Genomic DNA, 15,472 nt, shown 5'->3' with positions numbered 1-15,472 from the left:
GATGCGCTGTGGCAGAGACTAAGGGAACCTCATTGCCACTGACATATGGGGGAATGACCTGCCCTTGTGCACCTGGGCTATAATTTATGAGCTTTTGTAAAGAGCCCACCCTTTCCTACCCAATCAAACAATGTGAGGGGGAGAGAGACTTCTCATAAGGATGATCTTGAATAAGCCCTAATTTTTTAAAATAAGCAAATCATTTGTAAAGCTTAGGTCCTTATTCATCCTGCCACACGTGGTACTCAGTAGAGACACCTTGCAGCATCAGAATTCTGGGTGTTTTTACTACTGAGGGAAAGACAAGGTTCTGACCAAGTATATCTATAGGTGTCTCTCCTGTTCGAAGTGGAGAACTTGGCAGTGGCCTCCCCGGCCACCGTGTCTCGCTGTGGGATGGTGTATACTGACTACACAGACCTAGGCTGGAAGCCCTATGTTCAGTCATGGCTGGACAAGAGGCCAAAGGTATGAAGGAGATGGAGGAGCGGAAAGTAACCAGTGGGGCCTGGGAGGTGGGGGTGGGTGCACAGAATAATTCAGAGCCCCTGCTCATTCAATACCAGGTGGAGGCCGAGCCCCTTCAGCGCATGTTCGAAAAGTTCATCAACAAGATACTGACTTTCAAGAAGGACAATTGCAATGAGCTGGTGCCCCTCCCAGAATACAGCGGCATCATCTCCCTCTGCAAGCTGTACTCCGCCCTGGCCACTCCGGAGAATGGGGTGAGAGGGGGCCAAGGCAGGAAGGGCTCTCAACCTCCCGGGAAAATGTCCAGGAAACGATGTGTCTGAGACACAATTGGAATATGAGGCTTGAGTGGAGCAGAGACTCCAAGAGGAGGCCTCACCAGTTGTGGAGGGGGCAAGGGTGTGTGTGAGGGTGTGTGTATGCATGCGCACGCATGTCCATGTGGGCACACGCGCTGCAAGGCCAAACTATATATTTATATCCAAATCAGATATAGAGCACAATGGGCCTCACTATAATTGCCTGCCTGTATTTAAGAGCTGAGGATAGTTCATTTGGTTCCTCATTTCTCCTTTCTTTCTGAAATTAAGTATTAAATCTTGGAATCTGTGAGCCCTTGGGGTAGTGTTTTTGCTGGGAGGAGCTCCCCAATTAGTCTGATGAGGGGCTTTAGAAATTTCCAGATTAACTGGTATTGAAGAACATTTTTGTTTAGAATTATGGCGTAAAGACCAAAATTGGATATTTTTCTGCTGAGATAAATCACTGCCTAGAAATGATTCATATTGTTTTCAAGGGCATTGCCAGCTCATTCAACTATTAATATACAGTTATATAACAATTAAGATCTATAATAGTATGTGTCATTCTCGGTATGATTAATATAAATTAAAACTATGTAGGTGAACTTGCAAGGTGACGTGTGGGAAAATGATAGTAATGTAGTATCAATGGCACTCAAATGCTGAGGAGGACTGCTGGGGGAAGAAGGCTGATGAACAGAACAAAGAGAGAAGGGCAGTCTACGCAAACAGAATGACTTTTGCAGAAACACAGACAGGAGATCCAGCCCCCCGCTGGGCAGGGTGGGCTGATGGGTGGTGTTGGCGTGTGGTACCTCTTAACTGTAGCAGAGACCCTGAGAAGGGGATCGTGAGATGTGTACAGGTGTGAGCTGGAAGGAAAGAATAAGGACTCTGGAATCAATACGGCAGACACCAGAGTCTCAGCACAACTTCCCGTGGTGCTTTTGTAGCTTAGTAGGTTATTGTAAATGTTTTGATTTAGGTTTCTCTACAACTACATGGTTTTCCAAACAGAACCAGAAAGGGAGGGAAATTTTAAGTCTTTGTGATGAGTTTCCAAAATAGATCCCTCCACCTCTCTCTCTCTCTTTTTTAAAAATATGTATTTATTTGGCTGTGTTGAGTCGCATGGGCTCTCTAGTTGTGGCACTCAGGCTTAGTTGCCCCACAGCATATGGGATCTTAGTTTCATAACCAGGGATCGAACCCAAGTCCCCTGCATTGCAAAGGAGATTCTTAACCACTGGACCACCAGGGAAGTCCCTCTCTCTCCCTCTTTTCTATTTACCTTTATGTAGCTTTTAAAAACTTTTTTTTATTGAGGTATAATTGATTTACAATGTTGCATTAGTTTCAGGTGTATGGCAAAATGAATCTGTTAAACAAATACATACTTCCACTCTTTCTTGATTCTTTCCCCATATAGGCCATTACAGAGTATTGAGTAGAGAGATCCTGTGCTATAGAGTAGAGCCTTGTTGCTTAGCCATTTTATATATAGTCATGTGTATATGTTAATTCCAACTTCCCAATTTTTCCCTCTCCCCAACCTTTTCTCTTTGGTAACCATATGTTTGTTTTCTATGAGTCTGTTTGTGTTTTATAAATAAGTTACTTTGTATCATTATTTTTTAGATTCTTCACATAAGTGATATTTGTTTTTCTTTGTCAGACTTACTTCACTTAGTATGATAATCTCCAGGTCCAACCATGTTGCTGCAAACGGGATCATTTCATTCTTTTTATTTTTTTTTAATTATTTTTATTTTTTTACAGAAAAACAGAAATTTATTCATTCAACAAATGTCTTCTCCATGTGCTCTTTTAGGTTTGGGGAATATAGTCATGAAATTAAAGAGAAGTTTCTGCCCTCATGGAGCTAGTATTCAAATTGATTGTAAACAAACAAGAGACAGTAAACAAAGGAGTAAAAAGATTAGTATGATAGGTAATGAGAAGTGAGGTTAGAGGATAATGGAGTTGGAGGTATGGGATATTCTTCTCCAATGCATGAAAGTGAAAAGTGAAAGTGAAGCCGCTCAGTCGTGTCCGACTCTTAGCGACCCCAAGAACTGCAGCCTACCAGGCTCCTCCATCCATGGGATTTTCCAGGCAAGAGTACTGGAGTGGGCTGCCATTGCCTTCTCCTCATTTCATTCTTTTTAAAGGCTGAGTAATACTCCAGTGTATATCTGTGTCATGTCTTCTTTATCTAGTCCTCTGTTGATGGACATCTAGGTTGTTTCCACATCCTCGCTATTGTGAACAGTGCTGCAGTGAACATTGGGGTGCATGTATCTCTTCAAATTATGGTCTCCGCCTCTTATATTAATAGATTTAGGGTATTTCCTCTTCTCCTTTTCCATGCAGGTGAACCCAGCTGACAGTGACAACTTTGCCTCCATGGTAGAGCTGACATTTGTGTTCAGCATGATCTGGTCGGTGTGTGCCTCCGTGGATGAGGAGGGCCGCAAGAAGATCGACAGTTACCTCCGAGAGATTGAGGGCACTTTTCCCAATAAGGTCAGGGCCCTCCAACCCAGCTGACTTGTTTTTCTATATTCTTGATCCTCAGGCATCTTGAGCCTCAGCCTGCCACCCAGCTCTCTTTCTTCCTCCCAGTGATCTATGAGTGCTTTTTCTGGGCAGAAAAAGCCAAAGGCGGGCTTTGGTAATCTGACACACATTCCCTCCTCAGGACACAGTGTACGAGTATTTCGTGGACCCAAAGATGCGGAGCTGGACATCGTTTGAGGATAAGCTCCCTAAGAGTTGGCGCTACCCTCCAAAGTCAGAGCCGGGCCTGGGGGGTGGGTCAGGCTTGGGATTGCGTTGGGGGGAGATGTGGCGAGAGAGTTGACATGACTTTCCAGGACAGGAAGCAGAAGATAGAGGAAATGGGACAGGGTCCCTGAGGAGAATGCCTGATCCCCAGGCCCCACAGAAGGCAGGGTGGGTGATCAGAGAGCAGTGATGCCGGAGGAAGAGTGGGGAGCAGATGGAAGCGGGAGTTAGAAAAGAGTGGGCCACGATCTTGAGACATAGTCCCTTTCTCCACCCCCAGCTCCCCCTTCTATAAGATCATGGTGCCCACTGTTGACACTGTCCGTTACAACTACCTGGTGAGCACCATGGTGGCCAGCCAGAACCCCGTGCTGCTGGTGGGTCCTGTGGGGACTGGAAAGACCTCCATCGCCCAGAGTGTCCTGCAGTCCTTGCCCTCCAGCCAGTGGTCAGTGCTCACAGTCAACATGTCTGCACAGGTGTGTGGCAGGACCCGGGGCCAGGTTGCCAGCTCCTGCTCTCTCCCTGTCTCTGCTCCCCTTTGGGAGCCAAGTGCCCGCTGGACATGCCTCTCTAACCTTGGATTTCTCTCTCGGGATCCAAGCATTCATTCTGTACCTTTCCCACCAGACCACGTCCAATAATGTGCAGAGCATCATTGAGAGCAGGGTGGAGAAGCGAACCAAGGGTGTCTATGTGCCTTTCGGAGGCAAAAGCATGATCACCTTCATGGATGACCTCAATATGCCAGCCAAGGACATGTTTGGGTCCCAGCCCCCGCTGGAGCTGATTCGCCTCTGGATTGACTATGGCTTCTGGTATGATCGAACGAAGCAGACCATCAAGTACATTCGAGTAAGCATCCAGAGAATCTGTTCTCCGAGTCTCTGTTCCTTCCCATGATGGGTTCTGTCCCTGCTCCACTGGGAACCCAGGATAAAGTCCTGTAAGCCTGTGTTCCTCCCCACAGAGGAGGGTCCTGCCTTTCTTAGGACCCTGGCTAAGACATCTGGCTCCTCGGTTATCAATTCCTGTCGGTAACTCTCTTCATTGACTTCCCTGTGCTTTGTGACCAAGGGAGCCTGTCCTCCAACTTCCACTCGTTTCCCAGGCCTCTTACACTTCGCTTCCATGGCAATGCTGATGCCAACCAGAGCCGCCCACAACACCCCTCTCCAGGCCTCTCCACCTCCCATTGTTTCGGGAACCACCTTCCTGGTACTAGTTCTCCACTCCCCACCCAGGATTCAGGAATCTCCTATCAGTCCTGGCTGTTCTTCCACGGGATCCTGAACATCTCGTTTCTTTTTCCTGAATCAGTGGGCAGTCATTTCAACCTGATTTCTGGGGTGCTCATCTATCTGACACTCAGAGTCCAAAACTCAACTAATAATAGATTCATATGTTTCAGAGAAAGAACATACATATACAGATACAAGTATATATTAATATATATATATTAAAATAGAAGAAAATGTCCAGAAGATGTTATCAAATGTTGTGTGTGTGTGTGTGTGTGTTTTAACTTACCTCTATTTTCCAAGTTGGGAACATGGATTATAATGATGAAATAAGAACAAATAGGGAATTCCCTGGCAGTCCAGTGGTTAGGACTCAGCACTCCCACTGCCAAGGACCTAAGTTCAATCCCTGGTCAAGGAACTACGATCTCACATGCTGAATGGCACAGCCAAAAAAAGAGAAAGAAATAAGAACAAATTAGTTGCCTTAGTAACTCTATGGACATTAAAAACATCCTAAACCCCTTCCTTTCCCTCACCTTTCCCTGCCCCCATTATTCCATGTTTCTTCCTGTTTTTTCTTCTTCCCATTTGTCCCTCCATCCCCTCTCTTCCTCCTGGCTCCTCGCACATCCTCCCCATTTCTTTGCCCCTCCTCTTTCCCACCTCCTGCCTGTCTCCTCCCACCCCATCCGCCCCGTTCTGGTCTTTGCTGTCTAGGACATGTTTCTGATGGCTGCCATGGGCCCTCCTGGGGGTGGACGGACCGTCATCTCCCCAAGGCTGCAGAGTCGATTTAACATCATCAACATGACCTTCCCCACGGTGAGGGCATCCTGGGGGCTGAGGGAGGGGCTATAAAAGGCAAAACAACCTGTGTCCTGGAGAACAAGGGCGCAGATCACAAGCTGCATCCCGGGAGCTCTGATACTTGGAGGGGAGACTCTGCTCTCTGCAGGCACCTTTGCCTCTGCTGAGCTGGCTCTGGCGTGTGAAACCTGACAGTCCCAGTGGGCACAGAGTGGGGCCTGAGCAGATTAAGGAAGGCACGCCCTCCAAAGAGGAGACTAGAGCAGCTAGGGGAGGCAAGGGCGGAACCCAGGGGTGTCCCCAAACCTCAGAAATCAAGGTAAATAATATTTTAATGCAATATTTTAAAAAATCAATACCAAAATTCAGGATGAACAAAACACCAACGTTTTAAACAAATACAAGATCAGTATAGTTCCACGCTGAGCTACATGAGAGCCCAAGGCAAAAGGAAAAACCAACAGTACAGATCCCGTCTTTATTTAAAATGTTCGCATCTGTTCATCGTGGACAGTTTGCATTAATTCTGATTTTAAAATATTACACTAAAGCATGACTTCTCTTGATTTCTGAGGGTTTTTTTGTGCCCCCCTTCCCCACTCTGCTCCCAAGTGCTTTACTCCACTGACCTGAGCCCCCGCCTTGGCTGAAAGGCCAGGAGCTGCGAGATTGAGTCTGAGGGCCTGTTTCTAGGAGTCCCAGATCATCCGGATATTTGGCACCATGATCAACCAGAAGCTCCAGGACTTTGAGGAAGAGGTGAAACCCATTGGGAACGTGGTAACCGAGGCCACCTTGGACGTGTACAATACTGTGGTGCAGCGCTTCCTGCCCACACCCGCCAAGATCCACTACCTCTTCAACCTTCGAGACATCTCCAAGGTGAAACTCCATCTGACCCTGCCCCTGGGCCAAGCACAGCCTCCTTGGAGGTATTCTCCCCTCCTCAAAGTAAGCCCGGGAGTGCGGGAGCATCCCACACACCCCAAATCACCCCATCCTGGAATGTCACTTCTTCTATAACTTCTGGAGGGACCCTCTTCCCTCCCTCCATCCCACTGGCCATGCCCCTCTCCCAGGTGTTCCAGGGCATGCTGAGGGCCAACAAGGACTTCCATGATACCAAGTCCAGCATCACCCGACTTTGGATCCATGAATGCTTCCGGTGAGGGTGCTGTGGCCCGCCAGATCCAGGCCTCCCAAGCCCAAGCCTCTACGCCCCCACCCCACCTCCTGCTCCCCTCCCCAGGGCCACTCCCTTCAGCCCCAGATCTCACCCAGCTCCCTCCCAACAGAGTCTTTTCTGACCGGCTGGTTGACGCCGCAGACATGGAAGCCTTCGTGAGCATCCTAAGTGACAGACTCGGCTCCTTCTTTGACATGACGTTTCATAACCTTTGTCCCAACAAACGTTCTCCCATCTTTGGTGAGCCAGAAGAGGTGGCCCCTGTAGGCTGCAGATTCTTAGGAGACGGGTTAGAAGAAGAGGCAGGGCACTGGGGCCCAGGGAGGAAAGGGCCCTCTGGGGAATCCTGGGGAGGACCAGGCATTTGGAATCTGCCCCCTCTTCCCATGGCCCAGGGGACTTCCTGCGGGAGCCCAAGGTGTACGAGGACCTGACGGATCTGACGGTCCTGAAGACAGCCATGGAGACGGCACTCAACGAGTACAACCTGTCACCCGCTGTCGTGCCAATGCAGCTGGTGCTCTTCCGAGAGGCCATCGAGCACAGTGAGCACTTCCTGTTCCTGGCCCTTCTCCAGCATCCCAGTGACAGGGTACTCCAAGGAAATGGGGATCTCTTCCCAGATTTTTCCCAAATTGAGCCCCAGAAGTTGCCCTCCTCCCTGACCCCAGATGCGCTTGTGTCCGTGGGCGGACATTTTCTTTGATGATGGTATTTAACAGACATGGTGAAGGTTGAATGTTGAATTGCTACCCGAGCTTCAGGCACTGACCTCTTCCCACACTGGTGGGTCCCTCTACTGCAGTGTCAGGTGTCCCAGCCCCCAGCCTAGGGCCTGGAGGTCCCCTGAGCTTGCTCAGCCAACTCATTATCCTCCCTCTTTCCCTCCAGTCACACGGATCGTGCGGGTCATTGGACAGCCTCGGGGCAACATGCTCTTGGTGGGCATTGGGGGCAGTGGGCGGCAGAGTCTGGCCCGCCTGGCCTCATCCATCTGCGAGTACATCACCTTCCAGATTGAGGTCACCAAACATTACCGGAGGCAGGAATTCCGAGATGGTAAGGCTGGGTTTCTGAGATGGAAGTGGGTTTGGGGCTGAGAGCGAAATAGCAGGAGGGAGGGAAGCCAGGTAGGGAGGATGGTGTCCTGTATGTGTCCCTGGCTGGGGGAGGCCTTTCTAATCAATAGAAGAGGAAAGACAGACAGAAGGGTGAATCTGAAAGGTCTCTGTCTCCTCTGGCCCAGATATCAAGCGTCTGTATCGCCAGGCTGGGGTGGAGCTCAAGGCCACGTCCTTCCTTTTCGTGGACACCCAGATTGCTGACGAATCATTCCTAGAGGACATCAACAACATCCTTAGCTCGGGCGAGGTCCCCAATCTCTATAAGGCGGATGAATTCGAAGAGGTGAGATGGGTGGGGGTACACCCACTACCAGTTGATTTCGGGTTTCCTAAGGCAGGAGGATGCCGCTGTTGCGCCCCCTCTCCAGCTCCCCCATTAGGTGGAAGAACTGTTCCTCTTGGGCCTTCTTCCCTCCCCGGACCTTGGTGGGCAGAGCGGCCTGAAAACCCACACCCCGTGTCCCGCGCTGTTCCCTTGTCCCTCCCTCCCTGGGTGCTGTCCTGGAAACCTCCGCCCTCTGACTGGCGCCGGCGCTCACCAGATCCAGACGCTCATCATAGACCAGGCACGCGCTGAGCAGGTGCCGGAGTCCTCGGATAGCCTCTTCACCTACCTCATCGAGCGCGTGCGGAACAACCTGCACATCGTTCTCTGCCTCAGTCCCGTGGGCGACCCCTTCAGGTGACTCGCGTGTCGACCTTCTTCTCCCTCGGGAGCTGGGGGGGCGGGGGGCGGGAGGCACTCTTCCCCGCTCCAGGTCTCCCTGCCTTCTACATTCAAGACTCTGGAGTAGCGCCAGCCTGTCCCGCCGCGCCACACGCGTCTCCCGTCTCCTTGTCGCAGCCTGCGCGATCTTTAGTTGTGCCGTGTGGGATCTAGTCCCCTCACCAGGGATCAAACCTGGGCCCCCTTCGTTGGAGCACAGAGTCTTAGCCACTGGACCACCAGGGAAGTCCCAGCCTGTGCCTGCTTTCAGCGAGTTCCTGTTACTTACATGGGACTCACCTCTCCTTTTTGGTAGATCAGTTTTGTTTATTTTTCTGGAAGGTGAGGGCTGTTTCTTCTTTTTCTTTCGTTTTCAAGTTTTTAATTGTGGTTAAAAAAAAAAAACTTAAATTTTACCATTTTAACTGTTTTTAAGTACATTCACACTGCTATGCAGCAGATCCCCAAAGCATTCTTGTGTAGGACTGTAACTGGATACCCAGTGGGAACTGCCCACTTCTCCCACCACCCCCAGGCCTTGGTAGCCAGCCTTCTACTTTCTGTTTCTGTGAGTGACCACCCCTAGATACCTTACAGACATGGAATCATGCAGTATTTGTCATTTTGTGACTGGCTTATTTCACTTAGCATAACGTCTTCAAAGTTTATCCATGTAGCCAGCATCAGAATCCTGTTCCCCTTTAAGGCTGAATAATATTCCCTGTGTGTCTGCACCACATGGGATCCATTCTCCGTATTTTCAAGGGCATCAGAAAGGAGGGGAAGGACAGAGAACTTATGCAGAGGGGCAGTTGGGGTCACCGATTTGTTTATCTTTGAATATTTTTGGCTTGTGGTGTGTTCACCATGTACCAAGCTCTGGGCTAAGCATCCTTCATGTATCACCCCATTGAATCCCCTAACAGCTCTAGTTAGTATGCTTTGTTATTTGTTATTCGAGGTGAGGAAACTGATGTTCAAAAGGTTATGCCACTTGTCCAAGATCCATATTTGGTTGGTGTGAAACTGGCTCTTTCTGACCCCAGAAGCTGTTTCTAAACCCTGCACCGAACCAGTTTTGAGGGAAGCAGAATCTGGACAAGGTGACACAGGAGCACAAAAATGGGGCTTCGGGGTTCCTAGGGAATGAGTGAACCTGTGGCAAAGACCGTAGCTGAAGGCCAAGTCTGCAAATGGACTTAACTGCCTCTCACAACCCCCGCCAGGAACTGGATCCGCCAATACCCAGCCTTGGTGAACTGCACAACCATTAACTGGTTCTCAGAGTGGCCACGCGAGGCCCTGCTGGAGGTGGCTGAGAAGTACCTGATGGGAGCCGATCTGGGGACCCAGGAGAACGTGAGGCCCTCCTCCCCATCTCTCTTCACCCCCCTGCACCCCCACCCGTTTCCATTCTCCGTTTGCCTCTACTCCTGCCCTGTCTCATAACCTCTATGCATCAACCTCAGATCCACAAGAAAGTGGCCCAGATCTTTGTCACCATGCACTGGTCAGTGGCCACATATTCCCAGAAGATGCTGTTGGAACTTCGAAGACACAACTACGTCACGCCCACTAACTACCTGGAACTTGTGTCTGGATATAAAAAGTATGTGTCTGGATATAAAAAGTAGGGGGCACAGAGGGCCTGGGAACTTGGTGGATTTTTTGGTTTTGTTTTGGCCGCACCTTGTGGCATGTGGGATTGGTTCTCTGACTGGGGATGGAACCCGTGCTCTCTGCAGTGAAAGCACAGAGTCCTAACCACTGGACTACTGGGGAATTCCCAGGAGCTTGGTGTCTTTTGAGGGCTATTGGTGAAATGATAGGAGCTTGGAAAATGTCTAGGAGCTGGCCAAGGGGACCGACTCGGGGACTGGGATCTGAGGGCAGAGAGGCAGGGGGCTTGTTTCTGTCCAGGAAGTTAAACCAAGAGAGGGGTTCCAGGGGACGTGGCCATCTCAGGGGCCCTCTGGCTGTGACCTCTTTATATACCTCTGTGTCCTTGTCTCCTGGAATAATGATGTCCCTGATCCCAACCACATTGCAACTGTGACATTATATCATGGGTATATTTGGCAGTATGTATCCTCTTCTCTCTGCCTTTAATATCTTCTAGACTTTCCACCATTCCCAAGTTATATATTCATTCATTAAGTTGTATTGACTATCTTTTTATGTGCACAGCACAATAATTTGCTTTGAAGAATATAAGAAAAGGATAAAAAAATAAAAAAGAAGCCTCTTGTTTATTGGATTTAGTATTTCAATCAAGGTGAAGAAAAAGTCATTTGTAGTAATAATGATAGCCAACATTAATTCATTCATTTAACAAGTATTTTTAGCATGTACTCTGTGCCAGGCACTATTTTAGATACTTGTAATATATATGCCAGTTAACAAAATCAAGTCCTTGCTTTCCCTGGGCCCATAGGTTTCCATCCTATTTATGATTTCCCCGTCACTGTGTTAAGCAATTTACATGCACGTGCCTACGTGCTCAGTCACTCAGTCATGTCTGACTCCGACCCCATGGACTGTAGCCTGCCAAGGCTCCTTTGTTCATGGAATTTTCCAGGCAAAAATACTGGAGTGGATTACCATTTCCTACTCAAGCGAATCTTCCCAACCCAGGGATCAAACCCTCATCTCTTGTGTGTCCTGCACTGGCAGGCGGATTCTTTACCACTGCACCACCTGGGAAGCCCATATTTAGTATTAATTCAGAAAACAATCTTTCTTAGACATTTTTGGGTGGACTGCACAATATTAAAACTTTGTGAATGAGTTGCCAACATTTAAAACTTGAAGCCTTGGAAACCTCCAGATTTCCAGTCTGTCTTGAAACATCAGAAATTGTGGCAGTACAATTCCACATTCACTCTCAAATGGAAAAAACCAGGCTGAAGCCCAGGGCTTTGTCCACAAAGGTCTGTCTAGTCAAGGCTATGGTTTTTCCAGTAGTCATGTATGGTTGTGAGAGTTGGACTATAAAGAAAGCTGAGCGCTGAAGAATTGATGCTTTTGAACTGTGGTGTTGGAGAAGATTCTTGAGAGTCCCTTGGACTGCAAGGAGATCCAACCAGTCCATCTTAAAGGAGATCAGTCCTGGGTGTTCATTGGCAGGGCTGATGTTGAAGCTGAAACTCCAATACTTTGGCCACCTGATGTGAAGAGCTGACTGATTTGAAAAGACCCTGATGCTGGGAAAGATTGAGGGCGGGAGGAGAAGGACATGACAGAGGATGAGATGGTTGGATGGCATCACTGACTCAATGGACATGGGTTTGGGTAGACTCTGGGAGTTGGTGATGGACAGGGAGGCCTAGCGTGCTGCGGTTCATGGGGTCACAGAGTCGGACATAACTGAACTGAACTGAACTGAAGCCCAGGGATGGCCACCTCCTTGAGAGAAGTTTGCATTTTCTGGTTTCCTGCAGCCCCGCTGCCTGCTGCATAGTGGGGAATTGCTGCGCAGTAGAAAGGCCTCAGGTAGGGAAGTGGTGCAATGAAAACGGTAGCCAGCATACCAACTCTGACCACGGTGTGTAGAATAAATGAGAGGGGTGAGAGTCCGGAAACAGGAAGACCAGTTGGGAGGCTGTTGGCAATGATCCAGGCAAGGAAATGATAGAGATCTGACTAGGGTGGTGGTGGTGGCAACAAGCAGAAAGTCAGAGACCAGAGCCACGCTGGGAAGGGAGGCTACATGGGCCTCTCCTTTCTGGGGGCCCAGCCTCCTGGGGTTCCTGATCCTACTCTGTCCCCTAGGTTGCTGGCGGAGAAGCGGCAGGAGCTGCTGGACCAGGCCAATAAGCTGCGGACAGGGCTGTTTAAGATCGATGAAACTAGGGAAAAGGTGGAAGTGATGTCCTTGGAGCTGGAGGATGCCAAGAAAAAGGTGGCTGAGTTCCAGAAGCAGTGTGAGGAGTACCTGGTCATCATCGTGCAGCAGAAGCGGGAAGCGGATGAGCAGCAGAAGGTGCCCCCGCCCCTCACATCCCCTATTCCCTGTGCCCACTGAGCAGAGGGGCTTCCCAGCCTCCATCAGTTATAGGGCAGGGGGTGCCAGTTCCACTCCTCAAGTCTTCTTTAGCTTTCTCTTGCATCATTACCACTAGCACCATCACCACCACTTCTGCTCAAGGTGAAGACAAAACCCTTCTTCTCTTATCCCTAGGCCGTCACAGCCAATAGCGAGAAGATCGCGATTGAGGAAGTCAAGTGCCAGGCACTGGCTGACAATGCCCAGAAGGATCTGGAAGAGGCATTACCAGCCCTGGAAGAGGCCATGCGGGTATCAGGATGGGAAGGCGCAGGAGGGAGACTGGGCTGGCCTTCCTTGTTCTCAGAGTCCCCTAGGAAGGGAGGAGAAGAGGGGAACTTCAGCTAAGTCCTGTCTCCATAAAGGATCCATCATGCCACCTGAGTTGACTCTGGTTCTCAAGTTCATCCCTTTTCTCAGGCCCTGGAGTCTCTGAACAAGAAGGACATAGGAGAGATCAAGTCTTACGGACGGCCCCCGGCCCAGGTGGAGATGGTGTTGCAGGCAGTCATGATCCTTCGAGGCAATGACCCCACCTGGGCAGAGGCCAAGAGGCAGCTAGGTGAGCCAGGAAACCGGAAGGTAATTTATGCCAGTCCACCCAGCATTCCTCTGATCATCTCCTGGGTGTCAGGTGCTCAGAGAGACAAAGATGAAGGATGCACTGTGCCCATTCTCAAAGCACAGAGCCTGGTGGGGAAGAGGAGGCATAACCATCAGGTAAGGTCTTCGGTTGTAGGTAACTCATCTTCATTTAAGCAAACGAAAGAAAAAAGAAAGAGGGACTTCCCTGGTGGTCCAGTGGTTAAGACTGAGCTTCCAGTGAAGGGGAGTGGGTTCAATCCTTCGTCAGAAGATCCCACATGCACCATGACTCAGCCACACACACACACACACACACACACACCCAAAGGGAGAAGTTGTCATAAGGATATTGGAATGTATTACAGAATCTAAGGACAGGAGTGCCTTTGCTCCCCACCGCGCAAAAGGACAAGAATCAGAAAAGGGAAAACAAGGGTCTCTTACTCTTGTGATATTTTTCCTGCTCTGAGTTCTGTTGGTGGAATGTAGCCTGTAAGCTATAGTTAGGTAACCCCTGCCCTAGAAGAAGGTGCAAAGTATATAGACAGAATGGTGTGTGGGATGGGTGGTCAGGCTGAGAGGGTGGAAGGTACGTGATGGGAGGAGAGGCTGGGGAGGTTGTGGAGGCTCTGGGAGCCTCAAGGGTCTAGATGAGGGAGCACGGCCAGTGGAGGGACTGTGAGATGAGGTCAGGCCTTGGGAACTGAGCCCGGGGACCACGTGGCTGTGCCTGAGCAGTGGAGGTGAGGCCCCCAATCTTCATCCCCCAGGGGAACAGAACTTCATCAAGTCACTGATCCACTTCGATAAAGACAATATCTCAGACAAGGTCCTGAAGAAGATCGGAGCCTACTGTGCCCAGCCCGACTTCCAGCCTGACATCATCGGCCGCGTGTCACTGGCCGCCAAGTCTCTGTGCATGTGGGTTCGGGCCATGGAGGTAGGCGGTGACAGGCGGGGTGGGAGCAGTGAGGCTGGGTGGGAGGAGGGGGATGGAAGGCTCATGGCAGGTGAGTGGGTGGCGAGTGAGAGGGTGCCTGCTGTCTCCCCGCAGCTCTACGGGCGGCTGTACCGGGTGGTAGAGCCCAAGCGGATCCGCATGAATGCCGCGTTGGCCCAGCTTCAGGAGAAGCAAGCGGCCCTGGCCGAGGCTCAGGAGAAGCTTCGTGAGGTGAGCCTCGTACCTATGTTTTCTGTTTTCCGAGGTGGTAGCTCTCCCAGATTTCGATTTCTATGATGCTTTCTTTCTGTTTATTTCTCCCTAATTCTACCCCCTCCTCCGTATAGTCCTGTCTGCCTCCCACTCTGTGCCTTGTTTAGATGGCTGCCTCTGGCTCGAAAGCTAAGTCAGTTGAGAGGGTTACAAAGGCACAGGGGCGCTGTCTCCAGGGAGCCCTTCCCATAGCTGACCTGGAGCTGGCAGTGTTCGCCATGCTTTGTTGGGGTCCTTTGGAGAAGGACCTTGAGACAGTAACTGATGAAATCTGTGTAGCAAATGGGTCTTTGCTCAGGGGATGGAGCTAGGATGTCACATTGCTGCTTGGACCTGGAGGAACACAAGGGTGTTGGAGCCTGGGGTTGTCGTCTGGAGGTAGAGAGGGCTATTTCCTGTGAGAGGGCTAGATAATCCAGAAGGTGCTCTCCTACCAGATACATGCACAAATAACTCTCCTATCAGGCAGAATATAAGTGCTATTATCAAGAGATCAAAATTCTTCCAGTCTATCATTTAATTTTCTATCATTGATTTAATAGGTAGTATAAATATATCCACATGGTTTGAAATTCAAAAGGACAAAAGCAGTAAGAATTCTCCCTTTCACCTTCTGCTCTCTAATCACTAGTTCCCCTCCCTTGAAAGTAACTTCTGCCTTCCAATACAGGGGACATGGGTTTGATCCTGGATCAGGGAACTAAGATCCCACATACTTCAGGGTAACTAAGCCCATGTGCTGCAACCAAGATCCAGCATGCACACACACATACACACAAAGAAGATTCCATCCTGACCCATTCCTGAGGTTTCTAGGGCAGTTTCCAAACCAGGGGTCCCTAACCTTTGCTGTGTGTCAGAATCGGACCTAGGGAAAATATGTATTTTCAGAGATCCAAGCAAATGAGTAATGGTTGAAATTATTTACTCAAGATTTGGATTGAAATGTAATATAGCTGGACTCTGGGCCTCTTCCCAGACCTCTAGTGCTGTGTTCAGTGT

The 15,472-nt window shown here is 49.7% G+C and overlaps 1 protein-coding gene across 1 annotated transcript in view; it reads left to right on the top strand.

The window, feature by feature from the left end:
• Nucleotides 1-15,472, top strand: part of DNAH2 (dynein axonemal heavy chain 2) — a 102,977-nt gene that overhangs the window by 67,743 nt on the left and 19,762 nt on the right. The window contains exons 43-63 of the mRNA XM_065909937.1: nucleotides 331-468; nucleotides 567-725; nucleotides 3,147-3,299; nucleotides 3,475-3,566; nucleotides 3,841-4,039; nucleotides 4,191-4,415; nucleotides 5,522-5,626; nucleotides 6,305-6,493; nucleotides 6,691-6,776; nucleotides 6,907-7,037; nucleotides 7,193-7,342; nucleotides 7,689-7,856; nucleotides 8,044-8,204; nucleotides 8,464-8,603; nucleotides 9,854-9,986; nucleotides 10,097-10,236; nucleotides 12,399-12,609; nucleotides 12,808-12,924; nucleotides 13,093-13,234; nucleotides 14,028-14,197; nucleotides 14,312-14,428. Of these exons, the coding sequence (XP_065766009.1) occupies nucleotides 331-468; nucleotides 567-725; nucleotides 3,147-3,299; nucleotides 3,475-3,566; nucleotides 3,841-4,039; nucleotides 4,191-4,415; nucleotides 5,522-5,626; nucleotides 6,305-6,493; nucleotides 6,691-6,776; nucleotides 6,907-7,037; nucleotides 7,193-7,342; nucleotides 7,689-7,856; nucleotides 8,044-8,204; nucleotides 8,464-8,603; nucleotides 9,854-9,986; nucleotides 10,097-10,236; nucleotides 12,399-12,609; nucleotides 12,808-12,924; nucleotides 13,093-13,234; nucleotides 14,028-14,197; nucleotides 14,312-14,428 (3,126 nt within the window). The remainder of the gene's footprint in view (nucleotides 1-330; nucleotides 469-566; nucleotides 726-3,146; nucleotides 3,300-3,474; nucleotides 3,567-3,840; nucleotides 4,040-4,190; nucleotides 4,416-5,521; nucleotides 5,627-6,304; nucleotides 6,494-6,690; nucleotides 6,777-6,906; nucleotides 7,038-7,192; nucleotides 7,343-7,688; nucleotides 7,857-8,043; nucleotides 8,205-8,463; nucleotides 8,604-9,853; nucleotides 9,987-10,096; nucleotides 10,237-12,398; nucleotides 12,610-12,807; nucleotides 12,925-13,092; nucleotides 13,235-14,027; nucleotides 14,198-14,311; nucleotides 14,429-15,472) is intronic.

This window comes from Muntiacus reevesi, chromosome 18, assembly GCF_963930625.1.
Source record: "Muntiacus reevesi chromosome 18, mMunRee1.1, whole genome shotgun sequence".
Lineage (NCBI taxonomy): Eukaryota > Metazoa > Chordata > Mammalia > Artiodactyla > Cervidae > Muntiacus > Muntiacus reevesi.
This window is presented reverse-complemented; position numbering and strand designations above follow the sequence as displayed.